At 36.7% G+C, this 22,871-nt stretch overlaps 1 protein-coding gene across 6 annotated transcripts in view; it reads left to right on the forward strand.

The window, feature by feature from the left end:
• The first annotated feature begins 285 nt into the window (after positions 1-285).
• sh3pxd2aa (SH3 and PX domains 2Aa) overlaps positions 286-22,871 on the forward strand; it is an 88,933-nt gene continuing 66,347 nt past the window's right edge. For 2 of the 6 annotated variants that reach the window (XM_052545562.1, XM_052545568.1), the window contains exons 1-2: positions 287-819; positions 13,438-13,518. In XM_052545562.1, the coding sequence (XP_052401522.1) occupies positions 748-819; positions 13,438-13,518 (153 nt within the window). In that variant the 5' untranslated portion in view covers positions 287-747. Of the gene's footprint in view, positions 820-13,437; positions 13,519-22,871 lie in introns of all 6 variants that reach the window. The other 4 variants (XM_052545563.1, XM_052545564.1, XM_052545567.1 and 1 more) reach the window with 3 other exon arrangements.

Raw genomic sequence — 22,871 nt, forward strand, 5'->3', positions numbered from 1 at the left:
TAGAAACAAGTTCGGCTACTGTATTCTTTTCTCACACAGTTTGCCTTTAAACAAGCCTAATCAAACAAACAATGCCTGGTCTGTAAAATCCAGCCATGGTCCTTTTTTTTTTTTTTTTTTTTTTTTTTTTTACGAAGGAGTACAGTGCTATCAACACTCGACTCGTATTATTATTATTATTTGTTTTTTTTATCTCCCTGTAGAGGCTCTTAAACTGCAACAGAGCCCTTGTCAAGAAGCCCAGCCCCATTGCCCAAATATCCCAGTGTGTGCGCGCGCTTCCTGCGAATGCCTTGATGAATATGACGTGCGCCGCTCACGTTTGAGGAGAACCCCCAGACTTCAGCTTCACTACTGTAGTCCACACAAAGGACGCGCTCGTGCCTTTATGACGCGTCGATCCGGATTCCAGAATGACACTGTAGAACGCGTCTCGATTCGAATTCAGCTGGGACGCGGCGGTTCGCGAATCCTCTCTGCGTTCTAAGAGCAATGGATGCGGGAATGTGCGTTTCCTGCAGGCGGATATAAGTTTTGCATGATTTATTACTCGATCTTCATTTCTACATTACGTCAGGGGGGAATAAACGGACTGATTAAACAGAAGCACGGGCCGGGGGCAACAATCGTTTGCAGTCACCGAGAAGAGGAACATCGATATCATTCGTGCAAACGTCTTCGTGACTGTCCATTTAATTCTATAGCTGTCTGATTACTAGCCGTGCTCCCGAAGCCTCTGTTTTCACAATGCAGTTTAGGACAGTTTTGGATGTAAAAGTGGTGGATGTGGAGAAGAGGAGGAATCCATCCAAACATTACGTGAGTTGGCTACCTATTCACCTTGCGTCCTTCTCGAACCTGATCTTGAGATACAGAAAGACGCATCTGGATCACGATAAAGAGCATTTCTGCAACGTTATGACCAAATACTTATTGATCTGGTCCTGCGTTTTCCTTTAAGAGTCAGGTTTTTTATCATTAGCCGAGATGAGCCAGAGAGTTTGATTTTTAATGGAAAATAACACGCATACTAACCACAGACGTTCGTTTAAGATTTAAAACGACAACAAATAAATGAATAAAGTACCGAAAATAATTAACGTACCTCAGATTAACACCTGCATACGTACTCGGTTATATTCATTTGGCAAATTAGTCAGTAGATTTAGATTTCTATGTAAGATTCTGAAGGGAATGTCAATAACATAATCACAATTTGTGAAAACGCTATGAACATGGAAAGATAATCCAAAACTATGTTTTGAAGAATATTTGTGCATCTAATGATCAGTGGCGTGCGTGTTTTGTCGTCAAAAGTTATTCAACTCTCTGTCACGCCCCCTTTTCGAGCAATTTAGGCCACATCTTCAGTGACAGATTCTGGGTTCAGTGGCCCGAACAAGTGCCCATTTATGGCTGGAGTAGAATCTTATGTATTTCCTGCAAAAGATGGACTCTGCAGCTTGTTTTAAATATTTATGATGATACCACTTCTCGAAAACACATGCCTAGTTCAAAGACTAAAGACTAGTTCAACATAGAGTGAAGTTGGGCAATGTTTGACATAATAAAAATCTGTCCCATTTTCAGCCTTTACACAAAAGTCGAGTGCATTTTTCTTATTGAATACAGCCTTTTCATTACTAATTTCATCATTAATATAACAAGTGCAAATGTATTTTTAAAAGCTGAATGAGTTTAAGATTTATTTGTGTTTTGCATATCCCTCCCTTGTGTAACTCCATAAATCTGCGTGAAACCCGATGATCACTCATGATTTGAGAATGATCATCCAAAGAGTGTCTTGTATGGAGTGAGTTTTGGTTCTTTATTACATGCGAGAAAATAAAAGATCTGAGAGAAAAAACAAAGTTTGAGAGAAAAAGTTATCACACTGATAGCAAAAAAACATTTCATGAGAGAAAAAAGAATATTCGAGAGAAAAAGTTTTCATGCCAATAGCAAAAAATAATATTTGAGACTAAAAAAAGTTTTGAGAGAAAGTATTTTCTCATAGAACATAAAAATATATACATTTGAAATTTTTAAAATTATTTATGAGAAAAAAAATCTCAAAATACTTTGAAAAAAAACTCAAATATATATTTTTTGCTATCAGTGTGAAAATATTTTCTCAAAAAAAAAAAAAGTGTTTTTCTCGAAAAATAGTCTTGCACTTCAGTGGAAGCAAATACGTCTGACCTACAGTACAAAGAGTTCAGATGTTACCAGTTGTTTAGTGGCCTAGTACAAAATCTTGGGCCTAAATATTTATTCATTTTTCATATTCATCATAACCAAGCATTGTTTATTTCCAGGTATTAATTAAGACTTAAGTGCATTAGAAACGTGTGAAGTTCATTCCAGCTTGAGTGCATGTTCAACTTTTCTCACTTTTTTTTTTCATTAGTTTTTGGCCAATCCAACATCATTCTGAAATAATTGTACATTTCAACAGCCTTGACATTCATCAGTAGTTGTGGCTTTATGTTTTGAAGAGCTTGTTTAACATGGGCCCATTTCTCAATCCCCTTACCACGAGGGCTGTAGAGCTGTTCTCAGATCAGCATTAGTGCAGCATCCTCCCCCATAACTTCCACTGGGAGTCATTTGCTTTGCCACAGATTCACTGCATTCTCTCCCGAGAGCGTGGTTCTTCAGAAGATGCATGGCCTTGTATCCCACAGGCTTCCACATACTCTGGAAAAAGAGCAAAAGAGAAAAGCAGTTGTTCAGTCTCATTAGTAAATAGTTTATCAAACAGCCGGCTATGCTTTCCTTTTGAGAGAGAGAGAAAAGGAGGAGGTGAAATGTGAACCCACATGCCCTTGTTTTGATCCCCAGGAACGGTCTGACTTCCTCTCTTTGAATGAAAGCTTGACTGTATTTACAGAAAGGGCAGAAAACTCCTTTATACTCTAGACAAGGTTCTTACTGGCTTTTACTCTGATCTGGGACAAGTTTAACGTGCATCGGTAGGATGATAAAGAGTGTATTCACAACCGCTTCGGAAAAGGAGTGCAGGTTTGTCATCATTAGTCAGCTGAGAATTTGAAGTAGGACTGAGTAAAAATAGGGGGTCATACAATGGAAAATGTCATGCTTCCAGACAGGAAGTGAGCACTGAAACCCTCCTCCGAAGGTGGACAGAATTGCTTCTATTATGTCTTTGTGGGAATCGTGTGTGTGTGTGACATGTTTTCTCACACACTCACTTCATTAGCGAGCACTGGTTCCCAACAGAGCCCCACATGTCCGAAATGTGTTTGTGTGTGTGTGTGTGTGTGTGAACCTTCCACAAAGCTGCCTTGAGGCTCTCCCTAGACAATCTGCTGTCTTGTCAGCTTTTGTATATGACACATTTCCTTGGCCGTTTCCATCTGTTAAATCCTTGTCATAGGCCACGACAAGACGTTCATGCCACAACATGCCATGAATCAGGATTGTTTGCCCTGTTTAATGGCTATTTATTTCTAACACTTTAGTTCAACCTGAAATGAACGTTTTCTCATCGTTTACTCATCCTCCTGCTGTTCCAGGTGTTTTAGATTATCTTGTTTTCAGTGGAGCACCGAAGGAGATGGTTTGAAGAATGCTCGTGCTGCTGTCTTCCATATAACAGAAGCTTATGATGATCAAGCTGATTTAAAAGTCGCCTACTATAAAAGTTGTCCATAAGACCTGTGTGCATTATTCCAATTAGCCATATTATACTACTGTAAGGTTCACAAACAGACTTTAAGATTCTAGGTTTAAATAATATTGGTTGTTTAATAGAAGTAAAGCTCAATCCACAACATTTGTTGCAGAATGTGGATTGCTACAACAATGAAAATTTGATTCGCCCCTTTGTTTTATATAAAAAAGGAAACTAAAGTAAGGTAACCTACAATGGAATTAAATTGGGCACATTTTCTATTGCTTGTGTAATATTTGAGCTGTCAAGTTGTGTTCTCCATTTTTGTGATTGTTTTAAGGTCGCAGGTGTTATTTTGTCAAACAGTAAAGTTGCGTGCACGCTATTCTTCAAAAGGTGGGAGTTTTTGTTGAATGAATGAATTTTTGAATGAAGTCTCATGCTCACCAAGACTGAATTCATTCGATCAAAATACAGGAAAACTTAAATATTGTGATATATTATTATAATTTTAAATTTATGTTTTTAAACTTTGTGTTAAAGTGTCATTTATTCCTATGATTGCAAAGCAAAATGAGCAACATCATTACTCTAGTCTTCAGTGTCACATGATCCTTCAGAAATCATTCTGATTTGCTGCTCAAGAAACCGTTATTATTATCATTTTTGGAAACCGTTGTTCTTAATAATGTTTTTGTGGGAAACTGTGATGCTTTTCAACAGAATAAATATTTTGTATCAATTTAAAAGTCTTTTACTTTGTTATTAATTTAATGCATCTTCAATTTTTTTGTTGTTGTTTTGAACAGCAGTTTACACAGAATAAGGAAGCCTTATGTTTTTCATACAGCAGCCATGTTAACATGCATGTTATTTGCATTTTGTGGCCAAACCTTTGAAACAGTGATCTGCTGTAAGTGTCTCTTTTAATTTTTTGGGTAGACTGTCCCTTTAAACTATCCCCCCTCCCTCCTCATCCCACACACATCTTATACCAGCACTCGCATACGTTCATGCACTGATATATGACTCCCGCTGCATCCTGCCTGTCTTCAATTTCCGCGTTTTCATTTCCCCTCCTCCTCGCTTGTTCCTTGTCCAACATGACATCTTGGAGCAGTAAAGCTCATTGCTCCTTTCTGAAAAGTTACTCTCTGCCCGCCGCCAGTTGCAGAGCAAACGCTATTGCTTTCAATGCAGCTTGATTACATCATAGAGAACAAATGATGCCCGAGCTGCCGGTGACAACATGTGTGGGCAGGAAGAGAAGCTCTGCCACAGTACAGCAGCCTTCATAGGAAATGGCTTTCTCTCTCATAGTAACTAATGATGTCGTCACCCATAAAGAAAAATTATCCCACCAAGCGGTTTCCTGGGATGCTTTATCAGAATTGTATCTCAGTTTCAATGCATTCTAAATGTTTCTATGTTGCTCGAATGATGTGAACTAATGACTTGTTTTGTTTAGCTTTTTATTGCCTTGGACACTGGGCCTGGCCTTCTCAAAGGGCTCTATGATGAAAGATGGGATTGTTGAGGAGCTTTGAAAGGCCACGTAGGTGTAATGGAGCTGAAAAATAGCAGTACAGTGTTCACTCGCTGACAGTTTTGTCTGCACACCACCAGTTACAACATTCAGACGCATAAGATCTGGCGGCGTGTCTGACTTCTAATAATCAGAATTCGTCGGATGATATTTGACAGTTTGCAGATTATCAGTTTGTTACAGTTCCTAGAACTAGCACCGCGTCCTTGTCAGTGGATAACAAATGTCATCCGCTTTCACATATTTTTGAGGTTCAGATGAAGTGGCTTGTACCAGGTTGCTCTGAAAGGCCAAAGGTTTTACGCCTAATGTTGATGTGTACGCTGAGTTGACACTTTTTTAATCTGCAGTTCTTCAGGACACAATGCGCACTCGAGTTCCACTTCCTGTACCGCATCCCTTGTGGAAGCAGGAATGTGCGTGTGTGCATTTGCATGTAGGTGTCAGGCAAAGTGGAAATGACCAGAACATAATGCAAAGGAAGTAGAGAGAGAATGGGTGTCATATGGGTTTGTTCATTGTCGATCATAATGCTCAGCGAGGAGGATCAGAAAGCTCTCTGCCTTGATCTACATATTGTTTAATTAATGATTTATAGGTTTATCACTTCCTGTGGGAAATTTCCTTTCCAGAATCCCATTACCAGTGGACCCGCCTGCAGTTACACAGCTTAAACTGTGCAGTAAATGCTCACCCCTTGAGACCTGGACTTGGAGCTATTGCCAAATTTGCTGTGATAGGAACACATTTACTGTACTTAGCCTTTGAGTTTGTTGGTGTTAGTTTTGCACAGTGTGTTGAAATTTGTAGTTTATAGAGGGACAAAATTATGTGGAAATAGAAAAATTAGGGCTGTCCATTTATTTCCAATTAATTGTGTACAGTTTTTTTAATTTAATTTTTGTTTTTTTGTTTATGGAGTACACAAATAAACATAATTTCCAAACCATTTTTATTTCTATTAGATTTAACTATTATTTTTTCTTTTCTGTTCTTTTCTTTTTTGTAAATGAAATTTTTTTTTTACAATTATTTTATTTTATTTTATTAATTAATTTGTATTTAGTTAATTTTTTTATTTAGAATTTGAAATGTATTTAAATAATTAATGTTTTTATTATTTATTTATTAATTGTTTTACAGTGTGCACCTATATTTCACAAAAATGCCAGAAAGATGTTTAAGAAAGTAAATGTTGTAAATTTTTATGAATTTAAAATTGTATTAATTAATTTGTATTTAAATTATTTTAAAATATTTAATAATTTTAAATTTATTTAAATAATAATAATAATAATATATATATATATATTTTTTTTTTTACAGTGTGCACCAGTAATATTTCACAATAATGCCAATAAGATGATTTAGAAAGTAAATGGTGTAAAATTGTATGGATTTTAAGTTTTTTCCGTTACTATCCATCCCTCTTGTCAGTTGTGGACCCCAGCATAGGTGACGTTATGTATATTTGCCTTGGCCGACACATTGTGGGTTTGCTTGGTTTATTAAAAATAAAACCGTACGTGATATAAAATCCTAACTTCAACTAATGTCTAGACAAGATCTTAAACTATTTGCTCAGCATAGAAATGTTGCTGTTTTCACATCACAGATCTGAACTATTTAACCAGCTGAATAAAATGCCATTTTGTGGCTATGAATGCACCATGGTTGGAAATATGGTAGATGGATAGACTTTTATGTGTCTCTTGAAATAGTCTCTTTAGGCGGGGTTGAGTTATTTAAGTGGTCAGGCCTGTACTTTAAGCCCCACCAAGACTTCAAGCTTAAAACCTTCTCATCCTTTTTCCTCATGACAAATCTGAAGACAAGACGACTGCTTTTCAGTAAGATTCTCTGGCTCTACTTTTCATGTCTACCTCTTATTCTGAAATGTGTGCTTCAGCTGGACATGCTGAAGTCTGTTCTGCTGATGGAAATTGAATGCATGATTATAAGGAAAGCTTTGGTTTTTGATGAAATGCAGAGTTTTGTTCTTTGGTCTTCCAGGACACTTCCTGCTCGTATGATCAGAGTGTTTGTGCTGACTTTGGTTTATTTATGAGCAGTATAAAATGTGTGTGGCCAAATCTTTTGAAAGTTTAGTTGAAGTTTTTAATCAGCGGGTGATGTGCTTTGTTTGCTGCCACATTTTGAAGATTATTGTTGATTCTGCAGGTATTGAATTGCTTGAAGAAGGCTTTTGTGTGGCATCTCTGCATCTCATTGGAGACAGAATGAGGGTTTTCTTCTTGGAAATGACAAGATGGAGTGTAGACTGAATGGTTGAATGTGCTCTATTGCTTATATATGCATATTCCGTGTCTCTGTGACGTTCCGAAATCCAGCTGCTTTTGTCTTAATCTTGTTCCCTGACTCCGTCTTGGGATAATTATTTGGTAGAGGGAGGTCTCCATTGTGTTACGTCTGTTCTTTTATGTCTAAAGATTTTGAAGAACACTTGAAATCAGGACTCTTTGTTGTGTTCTTTTCAACAACATCAATGGATATGATCAATCCAATGCCAGAGAACAGATGTTATATTCACTCGTTTTTACCAAAGGGAACATTTTATTGCTCAGAGTTTGACCTTGCTTAGATCAAAAGTCTTCATGGAATTCTCATTATTTAAATATCTCTTTCAATATTTGTTTTCTAAAAATGCTTCGGAGGAATATGGATTGCATGGCTTGGTTTGGTTTTGAGTGAATTTGGAGAGAAATGTTTGAGTTTTTATTTTTGAGCAGAATTTGAGACACTGTCTAGATCCTGTCTAGATCCTTTATTATTAATTAATTATTATTATTTATAACTATTACCAATTAATACAATAGGTTGTTTTTAATATTTAGAAATAATACATTTTTGTAAAATAATTACAATAGTAATGTTTTAATAATAAAAAAAAAAAAATAGTATAATGGTTGTTGAATTAATTTAATGGGCTGAACTAAACCACTTCATGTAACAGTAAAAATAAGCAAATGTGTGATTACATATTCTTGGAGTTGTTTTTACTCTTGGGTGTGAGCGTGGATCAACTGGTGTCTGTAGTTACAGTGTAGAAATGTAGTTGCTCGTTTAAAACCCAACTGCACAGTCCTATGTTGTGGGTGGTTGCTAGGGTGTTACTACACAGTTTCTAAGGTGTTGCTAAATTAAAGAGATAGTTTGCTAAAAAAAAATGAAGCTTCTGGCATCATTTACTCACACTCTACCAAGTTTGTTTCTACTGCTGAACATAGTATCTTCCCCATGCCATTAAAGTCAATGGCTACCATCTATTGTTTGGTTACCAGCTTTCAACAGCTGAAAGAAATGAATACAGGCTTAGAACAACATGAGGGTGAGAATTTAATTTAGGGTGAACTGTGCTTTTAAACAGCAGGTCAAAAACTTAAATTGAATGACCAGGTGAGTTGGACAGAGACTAGAATAGAAGTCTGGATCATGGTTTAATAAAGAGGCTTTACTTGTGGTGGATGTCCTGTTGGCTTACTCTATTCTGTTTCAGAGCTATTTTTGCTCTCTTGGACAGTGATATTTTTGGGCGTGGGCTTTCAGCAATCCTGTTTCCATTGTGGTTGCCATGAAGATGGTGTCAGAGATGTGATGAGTTTGCATCGTGTACACACACACACACACACACACACACACACACACACACACACACACACACACACAGGAGATGATTGAGGCTGTTCTCTGTGGTGAAATTACATATTACAGTTGGGCAGAGAAGGGCAGAATCAGCAACCATACATGCCAGTCCGGTCAGGGGTCTTTAAATAACTCCTGTAGGAGTTACTCACACACACATGGAGTATCTTTTTACCACATGCTTTCAAAGAAAGCCTCTCATGCACTCAATCTCACACATTCGCATGCTTTTCTAGGCACGTGGTGTGTGATAAGCGTGTATGTGTTTGGTTAGCTGCACACACACTGTGGGAAGCAGCATGAAGCCGTTTAGTCAAGGCCCTTTCCCAGCATTCTGCTAACAGAGGAGGCACTTTAACCTGGCACAATGCAAATACTCACAAGTGTGTAAGCCGTCTGTCTCACAGCACAGATCAGAGCGTCCTCTATCTGTCTCTCACTCTCTCTGCATCTCCGCCACAAACATCTGCCTGTTTCATATGATAGCAGACATATTTCATTACCCACAGAAAAGCTGATGCCGCTTCCCACTTTATGGTCCATGACATAATCTTTGATACATGACAGACTATGGAGATGAGGTAAATCAAACGATTTGCTTGTCTAATAATCCAGCCCAGACTCAGTTGTGCTAAACATTGTGTGAGAAAAAAAAATTTCTTATCTTTTAAAACAATCCATTCCTTTTTAACCAGAGGCACCACAGTTACTGCAAGAAATGTTACTGTAAAAAAATTTAACTGATGAAATCGTCAATGATGCTTGTCTGTGCAAAACTTGGCGCCACGATGTTAAGGCTGTTAGCGTTCTGCTATGTGTTTGCAGGGTGAATGCTAGTGCTTTGGACATGTGAAAGTTGTCTGAGTATTTTTATTTCACATTCTGGATCTTGTGTTTATATTGAGTTCTAGAATTATCAATGCCTTAACAAAATCTAATAAAACTTTCAGATGTTTTGCCACAGTGTTAGAGGTGTTAGGGTGTTCCTGTGTAGATGGGTCTCTTAAAAAATTAACCATGGCTTAATCATAGTAAACGTGGAGGAATCATAGTTTTTCAGCATATTGCATATCAACTGTGGTTAATTTGTGGTTACCATGGTCTAGGTGCAAAATCTGATGCCACAATGCAATGTTTTTTTTTTTCTTTTCTAGGTGCAAAATGTTGCATCACAGTGTTGCTATGTGGTTGGTAAGCGTTCTGAGTGATTGTTAGAGAATTACTTTATGGCCTTTCTAGTCAATGAAATGGCTCTGCCATTTTTTAAATGTCTGTGACTGTTTTCAAAACTTCCCATTTTTTACCGTTATATAGCAGATTATTTGTGGAGACGGTCATTTGTTATGGTATCTGAAACCATAGTGGACATTATTGAGTGCACTTATTCAGTCCCACAATGCACCTCAATAACAAGTGTGCAACCGAATGGCAAGACACTAGAGAACACCAATGCACTGTGAGTGTTGAATGAATTCCTGTGTCTTGATGCCATCCACAGCACTTTTGGTGCACTTATTGTCCGAATTCACTCACTCATTTTCATGCACTCTTTTAAAGGTCTGTATTAGTGGAGTAATGTAGGAAATAGTTAATGAGACTATATGGGGTGATTTCAGATACATCACATTTTTTGTGCCCATTTTATCGTTTGCCAGAAATGTAATTGTTTAGATGATAGCACACCTCTTCTGAACAAGCTACATTATTTCAGGTCTCATTCATGTTTTGTATGACAAACATGATGAGTTAACTAAGTGCAGAATTTAAATAGTAAGGTTTTGTGTGTGTGTGTGTGTGTGTGTTTGAAAAAAGTGAGCAGCAGAGATGCTTGCCTTCACTAGCAAATAGGGTAACTTTTTTTTTGGTGGGTGATGGTAATCAGACATGCAAAAATGTGGCAATGTTTATTGATGTATTAACTTTTTCACATCTATCATCTAACAAGCCATTTTTACACATACACATTACACATACTATTGTGCTTCATAACGCTTGTTGGGGGATTACAGGAGATCACTAAAGATCACAGCAAATCTCCAAAGCTGTTAGATCCCATGTGTCACAAATACAGCTTCCAGATGCTTCTCTTTCCAGGATCAGCTCAAACATGCTGCTCACACCGGAGAAGACCTTGAACAGGTTTGACGTGACTGGGTTTACACCCTGGAGAGATGCTGTCAACACACTGTCCTGCAGCCCATAGTTGGTGGGGCAATTTATTTGAAGGATTGATGCTAGAGAGCTGTGGTCAGAATATCATGCAGAAATGAGCCAGTAATAGACTTATATACTTAGAAGATGCAAGGAAATGTGCTGAATGTAAATCAAATGTCTTGCAGTTAAAAAGTAAAAAGACTGTAATTTGTCAGGTAGTCAGTCTGTTTATCCCAGTTATGGATTGTTTTGATTGGCACTGGAAACTGAGGTGGAATGGAAACCCAGGTTTCTTTGACAGTGGCCTTCAACTCATCTGCATTGTTTGGTCTCTTGTTTCTCATTTTCCTCTTGACAATATCCCATAGATTATCTTTTTAGGGTTCAGGTCTGGTGAGTTTGCTGGCCAGTCAAGCACACCAACACCATGGTCTTTTAACCAACTTTTGGTGCTTTTGGCAGTGTGGGCAGGTGCCAAATCCTGCTGGAAAATGTAATCAGCATCTTCAAAAAAGCTGGTCAGCAGAAGGAAGCATTAAGTGCTCTAAAATTTCTTGATAAGCAGGTGCAGTGACTTTGGTTTTCAAAAAACACATTGGACCAACACCAGCAGATGACATTGCACCCCAAATCATCACAAACTGTGAAAATTTAACACTGGACTTCAAGCAACTTTGTCTATGAGCTTCTCCACCCTTCCTCCAGACTCTAGGACCTAGGTTTCCAAATGAAATACAAAACTTGCTCTCGTCTGAAAAGAGGACTTTGGACCACTGGGCAACAGTCCAGTTCTTCTTCTCCTTAGCTCCTTGGTTCAGCAAATTTCTTGACACATCCGTGTGTGATGGCTCTTGATGACTTGACCCCAGCCTCAGTCCATTCCTTGTGAAGGTCACTCAAATTCTTTAACAATCCTCATAAGGCTGCAGTTTTCTTGATTGGTTGTGTAACTTTTTCTTCCACACTTTTTCCTTCCACTCAACTTTCTGTTAACATGCTTGGATACAGCACTCTGTGAACAGCCAGCTTCTTTGGCAATTGATGTTTGTGGCTTACCTCCCTTGTGAAGGGTGTCAATGATTGTCTTCTGGACAACTGTCAGATCAGCAGTCTTCCCCATGATTGTATATGCTAGTGAACCAAACTGAGAGACCATTTTGAAGGCTCAGGAAAACTTTGCAGGTGTTTTGAGTTGATTAGCTGATTGACATGTCACCATATTCGAATTTGTTGACCATGAATTAGTGGTTTTTTGTTAAATGTGAGCCAAAATCATCACAATTAAAATAATCAAAGACTTAAACTACTTCAGTCTGTGTGCATTGCATTTATTTAATACATGAATTTCATAGTTTGAGTTGAATTACTGAAATAAATGAACTTTTCCACAATATTCTAGTTTATTGAGATGTACCTATATCTACATTCATATGTCTGATAGCACTGTAGGGTGTAGTGTAATTTATATACTATATATAATATATAATATATACAGTATATATAATTTATATATACAATTACAGTTACATTTGCTTATTTATTTTTTCAGTTGTCATTAATTTTTTTAGTAATATTTTGTGCTTTTTCAAAAAATATTATTCTTTAGGTTTAGTTCATTTTTATTTCATTTTTATTATTATTACTATACATTTTCTGTTTTAGTGCTTCAAATTAAAATTCAACTTTTTTTTGATCTAATATTTAGTTATTTAAGTTTTATTTCAAGCAACCAAAAATGTTTTTAATAATTTAGTTAACAATAGTAACTTATTTTGTCAAGACATAAAACCCCTAAACCTTAAGTACAAGTGGGTATAAGAAGTATTTATTTAATTTTTTATACAATGTCATTCAAACCTCAAAAATAATAGTCTGTATTAGGAGCGATTTTAACAAGGCAGTGTATCACAAAAGACGGATCACGCTTGTCCTGCGTTTAGAGGACAGAGAAAGCTGTCCCATCCACTGCTCAGTGGGGTGCAGGGCAGAGAACAGGAGTTCCCCTCATCTCTGAGTGCTCGGTTCCACATGATGTTGTATTGTCTGTTGATGGCCTTGTGGAGGAACGTCTGATCTTTGTTTCTGTTGCAGGACAATAGAGCTGGGTTTGTTAGCAATTGTATATGTGCAGGAAATACTTGTCCCTGACTATACAGTGTTGTTTCCTGTACACGCTGTGAAGACATCATTACATATCTTGCGCTTAGGTTAAATTTAAATAAGCTGAGTTTAAATGTGGTTAAATAAAGTACATTTGCATATTTAAAACTTCAATCTGCTTTCTAACCCATTTCAGAGCGTAGTGACTTGCATAGCTAGAAGCAATCTTTATTCTGAAATCATCATAGTTTATACCAAAATGTGTAACTAAACTGTAGAATAAATAGTAGTGTTTCTAATTGCCTTCTTTGTTTTTCTTTTTTTTCTCTCTTTTCAGGTGTATCTCATCAATGTCACATACTCTGACTCCACATCTCACATCATCTACAGAAGATACAGTAAATTCTTTGACCTTCAGGTAGGCTTACTTAATTTTCTCTTACTTTTTTATGATTTTCTCGGGTATTCACTTCAGAATTGAGTTTAATGTCTTTTTAATGTCGATCTTATGCAAGCCAGGGCTTAAGTTTACATGCCTATTTCTCCCTCTTTCTCACTTCTAAATGTGCTTTATTAGCATGACACATTAATAATGGTTCATTTTTATTCCCAAAGCAGTAGCAAGTTAGAGGAGAATGAATAATAAGGAGAAGAAAGAACGCAATATGAGTCTAATGCTATTTAATGGCGCATGCGTTACAGGCTGGAGCCGAGTGGTTATGCTGAATGACATTTATGGGTGTATTTTACAAATTAAAGTCTAACTCTGCGACAGAGCTCTCAGGATACCGCCGCCAATAACAGTATTTGCTTTGGAAGCAGAAGGGAGGAAAGACAGCGTTCACACCCAACCCTTCAGGTGCAGCGAGGCCCCTCTGTAAAGTCTGGAAGAAAGAGTGTGTGTGTTGTTGTATGAGGATGTGTGTAGGGTTTAGATGACTGTGCACATTTAGTTGCAGTGTAAGCATGTGTCTATGAAAATGTCTGTACTATTGGTATAGTACAGGTTTATTTACATTGTGTCTATCACTAAAAAAGGTTAAAGGTTAGAGCATCGTCATGTTTTTAGGACATGTACAGCGGTATGTGTTGTGTTTTTGGATTTACACTACTGTTCAAAAGTTTGGGGTTGTGCGAGTTTAAAATAACTGTTTATTATTTGAATGAACGATGGCAATATTGAATTTCCAGCATCAGTACTCCAGTTTTCAGTGTCACATGATCCTGCAGAAATCATCCAAATATACTGCTCAAGAAAAAATTCTTATATTATTATATGTTGAAAATGGTTATTATTATTATTTTTTTTATACGTTAGATTTTTTTCATGATTCTTTTATGAATATATTTTTTTTTTTACATTTTTAAATAGAAGTTTGTAAAATTATCTTTATTTTCTTAACTGTCAGTTTTGAGTGATTTAATGCATCCTTAAAACTTTCTGATCCTATACTTTTTAAAAACGAATTTAAATAAATATTTCATGGCAATGTGAATTTTCTATAATGTACTATAGTAATACCATATGTGACTCTGACCCAAAACCTTAAGTGTCAGTTATTTCTAAATTGAGGTTTATACATCATCTGAAAGATGAATAAAAAAGATTTCCATTTTTATATGGTTTATTAGGATCAAACAATATTTGCCGGATGTACAACAATTTGAAAATCTGGAATCTGAGGGTGCAATAAAGTCTAAATACTGAGAAAATTGCCTTTGAAATTGATCAAATGAATTCTTAGCAATGCATATTACTAAGCAAAATTTAGATTTTTATATATTTACGGTAAGAAATGTACAAAATATCTTCATGGAACATGATCTTTACTTAACATCCTAATGATTTTAGGCGGTAAAGAAACATTTATAATTTTGACCATTACGATGTTTTTTTGGCTGTTGATAAAAATATACACCAGCGACTTGAGACTGGTTTTGTGATCCAGGGTCACATATATAATTTTGAACATAAACTGTAGTAATGCCATATTTTTGGATATGTACAATATCTACACCTCTTTTGACAAGGTAACAGTCAACCAGTAACATCTTCCTAGTTGTTATTACTAGGCATTTTCAGGTCACTTTAAAACCCAGGTTTCTTCCGGGGCTTAAAAAGTAATGGAAATTAATAAAACAGTAAAGCGTTTTGGTATTTTATCTGCTTGAAATTCCACTTTGTGATTACTAGCTCTGTATAAAACATAAATTATTAAAGTTATTGAAAATGATTGGTCAAATGTAGCAACCTTGTACTGGACATGCCTCATAGTAATACTACTGTATTCTGAAAGTACCTTTGAAGTAGTTTGTATACCATGGTATTTGAAAATGGTTATGATTTGGAACTACACCACTACGTCTACACAGATATCATGGTTCACTGTTCCTCAGTACTGTTTGTGTTAGGGATGTATTTGTGTATGTAGGGAGTTTAGGGCTCCCCCTTGGTTCCTCCATATCCATCTACAGTCTGTTGAGGTGATTAGTCTTCCGTCTCAAAGACTCCAGTGTTTAACAGAAGACTAATGGCCGCCATGTTGTGTACTGGGTGAAGTCAAAGCCTCCATTGATAAGCTGAGAGGACGGAGTAACCCAGTCAATCAGTTCCCTCCTCTTGAGTTCCTGCCTCTCCATACAGGAACAATAACAAACGTATGTAAAAGGGAAGTGCCTTTTATGAGATGTCAGCAGATGTTTCAGATCATTCGAACAACGTATAAAATACTTGATTGTGCTGACCCTGCTCATTAGTGTTAGTAGTTTTAGTAGTTGAGCTTAGGTTTGTTGCAAATAGTAGTTTCTTTGTAAATAGGTTTGTGTTTGTGTGTTTGGGACAGTGATAGCGAGTGCACTACTGTTTAAAAGTTTGGATTCAGCAAGGATGCATTAAAATGGGCAAAAGTTACTTTTACACTTAAAAATGTATGTTTCAAATAAAGGCTTTTCTTTTAATCATTCTATTTAATATAATATTTGACAATATTATGTTTTTTTACTGCATTTTTTATTAAAATAAATGTAGCCTTAGTGAGCTTAAGAGACAAAAAAAAAAATGACCGACCAAAAACCTTTGAGCATTAATTTATATTAAACTAGCGAGACTGTGAAAAAGTGTTTTATGAGGGCTTTTCACTGTATACTGTACAGCAATTTTGCATCATGTACTCTAAATGCACATTGAATCAATAGTAACGTTGTGAATACTATTTAACACATTTAGCACTGTGTTCATCTCAACTATAGCTGACTGACAGGCTCTCATTTATTCAATTCCCAAAGTTACTTTTATAATATTAGCAACATATAGATTGTAGCAAGAATAAACGCCAAATGTTGTTGTCTGAAACAGAAGTAAAGAGGTAAATGAAATGTTTGGTAAATGTGCCAATGGATGGTTTTGTTTTGTTTTAGTACAGTCATCAATCCTGTTATCTTTCAGTGCTAAGTGTTATCTAATGTGCTGGTTAGCATTAGCATTGTTCATTGTTTATAAAGTTGAGTTGAACTCCGAGTTAGACAAGTGAGCTGTGCTTAAAAGCTTCCCCAACACACTGGCAGCTGGTTAAACACTATTTAACCATTTTCTAATGCTCCACAGTTCATTTAAAACAATATCAGTCACGCTGGCCAAGAAAAAGGTCCTGTGCTTTCATTCAGTTAATTTTCTGTTAGCGGAGCCGAGGTCTTTAGTTATCCAAACACACGTGCAGACTCAAATGTACAACGTCTGCAAGTTTGGCCTTAATTGTACCTTTACAAATGCTATCATATTCTGCATGTCCTTTAATTATCCCTTACAGACATTTACCATAGTAACTATAGTTCACAATGAAGCAGCCTACCATGCTTACTGCGGCTGATAAAGCAATAAAACTGTGGTTAGGCTGGTCCAGTATTTGCCTTGCCAGAAAGATTCTGAAAGCCTCCTACTCTGTTTAAAAGAGAGGCCACAATAAAGCTTGGAACTGTGCTAGTTTGACAAAAAGCTATGGTAAATGTTTGGAAGGGATAAACCATCTGACATATCCTTATTATCAGCACTAACTGAAGCATTTTGGTGCAAATGTCGGAGATTCCTGCTAAATAATCTTCGTTTTTATTATAGTAATGGCAGATGCAGCTATAGTTCTTAATGTGCTTAAGCTTTTCTTTCTTTTATAATAAATACAAATTACTGGTGCCTGGTAACATTGCTGCAAAATCGCATTACATTGCTTCTTGCAAAGTTAAATATTTAGTAACTAGTGCTAAAACAGTGTTAAGTTTTATCCGAATCCGAAGCATGTGAAACTGGCAACATTTTGTTCCCTTTGTTGTTGTATGTATCAGTTTGGATTGGAAATGAAATGTCCAGTGAGTGGAGCTCAAAGATGAAATACTCTATCGCATTTGAAAATAACATACCAGCTACAATAAACCGTGCCCTAACAGCAAACATGAGATACAAACACATTTGCTGAAGCAACCATGACATTTTCAGTTGCCTTTGCAAGTGTTTGAGCTGTTTTATCATGACTCGTTGTCTTCCACGGGACTCGTAGCAGTGCTGTACCAGGTGTGTTACAAAGCAATTTTACTACAGAAAAGCCATACATATGCAGTTGGCTAAGTGATGCATACATGTATTAGGAAAATGTATTACTGTACAAATCATGCATTATGGTAAAAGAATTTTGAGGCCATAACATAAGTATTACTGTTGAAACTTAACCGTGATCTAAAAGTAGTGATGATTGTTTTACCTATGGTTATCCACAGTAAAACTATGGCTATTATGCAAGCACTATGGTCAGTTTTCTTAAGGGGTGGGTGTATATTCTTGGATATATATCAGGAAGCCTGTATTGTTTGTACTTCTAGGTTCTTGTGTGAAGTTTCAGGTTTATTTTGTCCTGTCTGGTCTCTGTGGAGCAACCACCCACAGAGCTTGTTTATAGCCAACTCAAGAGTACATAAAGGCCATTTTAAACTGCAGACTAGTAGCAAGTGTGTGATAAAAAGTAAAGCTTGCATCAGTCTCTAAGCTTGGAGATTGGTTAGAGTGGATTCTCTAGGTTAAATCTAAGGCCTCTGTCCCATGTGGATGTGCGGGTACAGAATTAAGTACCGTGAGCAGAATGTTTCGAGGTGAACTCTGCTGCTTAGGTTACTCCTAAGAGGAGGTGGGTGTGTCTCATTGTCAGGTGATCTGGCCGTGCTCCAGTACTGTAGTACACTCAGGTTTTCATCTTATCATACAGCACTGCAGAGGCTTGACATCTGCATAATGCGGGAGGGGATTCATCCTGGATTTTCCACCCTCACTTTTTTCTCCTTTTAGCCTATATTTTATTTGGAAAAAGGTGATAAATTGGAAATAAAAAAAGGTACAGTTGTTCAGAAACTGGGAAAAGGGTTACAAACAGTTGGTCTGACAGGGTTAGGGATAAATTGGGATAAATTGATTGGTCATCCATCAACTGGGTAGTCAATTCTTGAGTTAAACTGGATTTTTAATCTTTATTTTTAACAGACATCTTTTAAACGGCATGCATTTAGAGACAACCTTTCTGCTAGGGTTTTAGCATACTAAAAAAGAGTGCATTACTTTTATTGAACAAAGATGCATTGAATTAATGAAATATGACAATAAAGATGCTTCTAGTGTTACAGATATTCTATATCAAATAAATGCTGTTCTTATGAATTTTGCATTCACCAGAGAATCCTAAAAATATATAATTGGTTTTACAAAAATATAAAAACATCAAAACACCATATTAGTATGAAATCTGAAGGATCATGTGACACTGAAGACTGGTGCTTTAAATTATGCTTTACATCACGTGAATAAATAGCATTTAAATGAAAATGTTACTGTTTCATTGTTTTTTGATCAAGTAAATGCCTCGCTGGTGAGTATATAAGATATTTCTGTGAAAAATATAAAAAAATCAGGGCTTCCATATGAGCAACTAGTTGACTAGTCATTCAAACAACCCACTGACGTCTGTTTTGAAATATGTAGCTAGGTTTGCACAGTCTGGAATAACTATAAAATGAAAGCCTTTTGTGAAAGGCACAAATGAAGCACAAGGGAGCATAATGCGTCATTCTGTAATCAATGTAGTGGGGTTCTTGATAACTTCTGAGTGATCTGAAAGCCTAGGTGTAAGTGCTGGCTCCCTAGGCTTTAAAGATCGGGATAAAAACAATACACCTGACAAAACAACACAGTCATGACATCTGCCTTGCGTTGTCCTCTCATCTAAGCTGACTCTGTCAGTTGTACTCAGCTTAAGCTGTCCAAGACCAAACTAAGATCAGCTGACTGCAGGATTTAGCATGCACTGAATGAGATGATGTTGTGTAAAGGGACCACATGTTTCAGTGAAAATGACAACATCTGATTTTTTTGCTCTATAGGTAGTCTCGTGTAGCCAGACTTTAAGACTGACGGCAGAAGGTCTGGGAACCTTGGCCGTTTTTGATGGAATACGTAAAGCAACCAATCATATTTAGTTTTGTGCCGCATCATGATTTGGGGCATGGAAATTTCACCAAAATAACAGACTGGTGTGTAAAATTCTTGGACATATTTAAGAGATTCTATGCTGTGAACTTTATATATTTCACATACTTTTATTTTATTTTAATTTAAATTTTATTTGATTATTTGTTGGATTATTTTTAATTTTATGCTTTTTTTATTTTTTTTTATTGTATATACTATTTTAAAGTGCTATCTTATTTTATTTAAATTATTTTATTTTGCACTTTGTAACAAGTCTATTTTTATTATTTTTTCACCTCTTTTTATTAAGTACTGTCTTCTTTTATTTAAAATTTTTATTAAATTATATATTTTAAAAGGTATCTATTTAACAAGTTCCATCTTGTTATTTTATTTTATTTTAGAATTTATTTATTTAAGCAATACATTAAAGGCATCATTTCTTTATTAAGTAATTATATTATTTATTTATATATTTTAAATAATATTTCCAGGGGCATCTTTTCATCAAGTACCATCAAGGCCAATAACGACAGTATTGATACTGATACATATACTGATAAATTAGATTTATCCCCCTCATTTTTTTTAAAGCAAGAAACTGTATTCGTGTAACATTATATTTCAATGTTTGCATTGCATGTATGCATCATACTGGTTACATCTACAACCACTTTACATCACTATGCCAAATATATAGTGCATATAATATTGCATGCCTTTTTCTCTTTCCTTTGCATGTTGTTCACATGTATGTATTAAAGTATCATTAAAATATAGTCTAGATTGTAGATGTTTTGCTCAGAAATTTTTTAAGTATCTTTCGACATGAATGCTCTACTTCTCTTACCACTCCTTGGTCCTCAGAATGTTTCAGAACATGAACCTGTCTGACACTGGATGATCTCTCTGGCCAATGGAGGGTCACTCAATCTAGATTTGGGAACGCGTAGGCAGCATTGCCCGGCCCGAAAGTCCAAAACGAGTGTCTAGACCACAGGGCACGGCAGGCACACCACATCTCCACCAGCAGCTGGAGTAACTCAAGGCCTCAGCGCTTTGGGGGCATTCAGGGACGCTCCGCTCTGCTCTGCACGCTGTCCTGATGTCACTGTGGGAAGAAGGAGCCTGATTGTTGAAGCTGGATAAAGGCCTGTTTCATGAGCAAGGTCAAGTTGTAGTCAGAAGACCGACACCTACACTTCAGAGACACACTGGCCTTGTGCTCAAAGGGACAATGGAGGGTTTTGAGCCTGTGGTGAAGAGAGAAGTTGCCCTTGGCTCCTGATCTGAGGCCAGATCTGTGCATGCGAGAAAAGCGAGAGAGACTAAATTTAGTGTTTCACAGTCCAGTTCATTTAGAAGGAGGTTTCCATCTTACTCGAGTTATTTCTTTATTTAACTTTTTAGTTGAAGTTTAAGTTTCAAGACCAACCAGAGAGCGAGAAAGAGATCTCTATAATTGCTTTATGAATTTAAACGTTTTTATTAAATTCCCTGTAAACTAAAATATCTGGACTTGCTGCAGAGATCATAAAAACTGTGGCATTCTTTGTGAAAGACAAAAGAGGATATTTTAAGAAGTGTTAGTTGCTAAACAGTTTTCGATTCCCATTAAAAGAATACAATGAATGTCAGTGGAGATCAATTGTTTGGTTATCAATATTCTTCAAAATATTAATAGCTATAAAAAAATATAGGCTTGCTGTTCTTAGCTGGTTTAAGCTGGTCTTTCAGCTGAAAAAAAAAAGTAAAAAACCCCTCTAATATCTGCCAACACACCAGCCTGATCAGGTTGTGAGATCAGCTAAGACCTGCAAACCAATTTAGGCTGGTTTCTTTTGTTTCTGTTGTTATTTTTCCTAACAAACCATCTGTGACAAAAGTTGAATGCTTAGATGAAAAATAATTGGAGAGCCTCCATAAGCTTTGGATGTAAAGTTTTGTGATCTGGACTCATGCGCCAGTGTGGTGATGGATGCTTTGGATCTAGTAATGAAGTGAACACTTTTGATGTGTTTGCTGTTGTGGCTGTGGTCATGTTTGTGTGTGTACTCACGTGTCAGAATGTGACTTTATTTGTGCATTTTTGTTGGTGCCAGACTGTGGGCTTTCGACCTCCTCTCTGATGGCTTTTGATGTTTTCGTAGACTTTCATTCTGTATTGCCGCACAAATGAGCTTTGAGCGAGCATACGAATGACTGAAACCAGCCTGTAAACTATTAGAATAAAAATAGTCAAATATTTCCCTTCCATTCATTCAGTGGCTCCATGGACGACATCTAAGCTGTTCTGAAGCAGATTGTAGACAACTGAGGTTGAGATTGTACATGTATGAACTAACACTTCTTCAGTTACTATATGTTTTAGTCACTTGAGAATGTTATCTAAGTTGTGTGGTACAAATCTTGTGAATAATGTCACTCAATAAATAAATGGATCTCTGGTCTACAATTCAGCCAAACACTCACACAAAACCCCAGAAGGAAGGGTGTGCACGGGAAGCCAGCTTTAAACTGAGTTAGTTGTAAAAAGTAATTCTCTGAGAGGAAGGACTGTGTTTGTTTAAACTCTTCCCTCTGGAGATTTGACCCTACAATTTATACATACACTGTCGCTGGGATGGGCTCGTCCCTCCGTTTGATGCTCTGTGCTGAAGTTAGACTGGTTGGCAGAAAACATGGAAACTATTCAGAGAGGCTCGAATATTGAATGTGTCTGACTTTGAAGCACTGTTTCTGTGTGGATATAGTCATTGTGATGTACAGAAGTGGAATACATAATTATGTCTCTGGTAGGAATGAGATCAGGTTGCGTTTATATGTCCAGTGTATGTGAAGTGTTGGTTTTCTCGGGTGACCCAGATTTGCTAGGGTTTTCTCTGCACCTGGTTACACTAGACACACACAGAACCACACACTTTGGGCACTGCCACTCTCCCAGGGGAAGTCCCTTGGCACACACTGATATATACACACATGTTCTCTCTCTCTCTCTCTCTCTCTCTCTCTCTCTCTTTCTCTCTCTCGCTGTAGTAGACATTCAACAAAGCATGGACTGAGTTTCTTTTTCTGTTTGAGGCTCTTTCAAGGTCCGCTTCCTTCTGTTACTTTTGTGTATTTTTTTCCCTGAAGGTAACTTACAATGTGGGTCAAGATTTCTTGCACCAAAGTGGTTGTACTTTTGTTGCATCTTTTCATCCATTGCCTTAGAATTAAATTATATTAAATGAGAATTATAGAACATTTTTGTCATCTCTGAGTAAAAAAGA

Source organism: Carassius gibelio, chromosome B1 (genome assembly GCF_023724105.1).
Source record: "Carassius gibelio isolate Cgi1373 ecotype wild population from Czech Republic chromosome B1, carGib1.2-hapl.c, whole genome shotgun sequence".
Taxonomy (NCBI): domain Eukaryota; kingdom Metazoa; phylum Chordata; class Actinopteri; order Cypriniformes; family Cyprinidae; genus Carassius; species Carassius gibelio.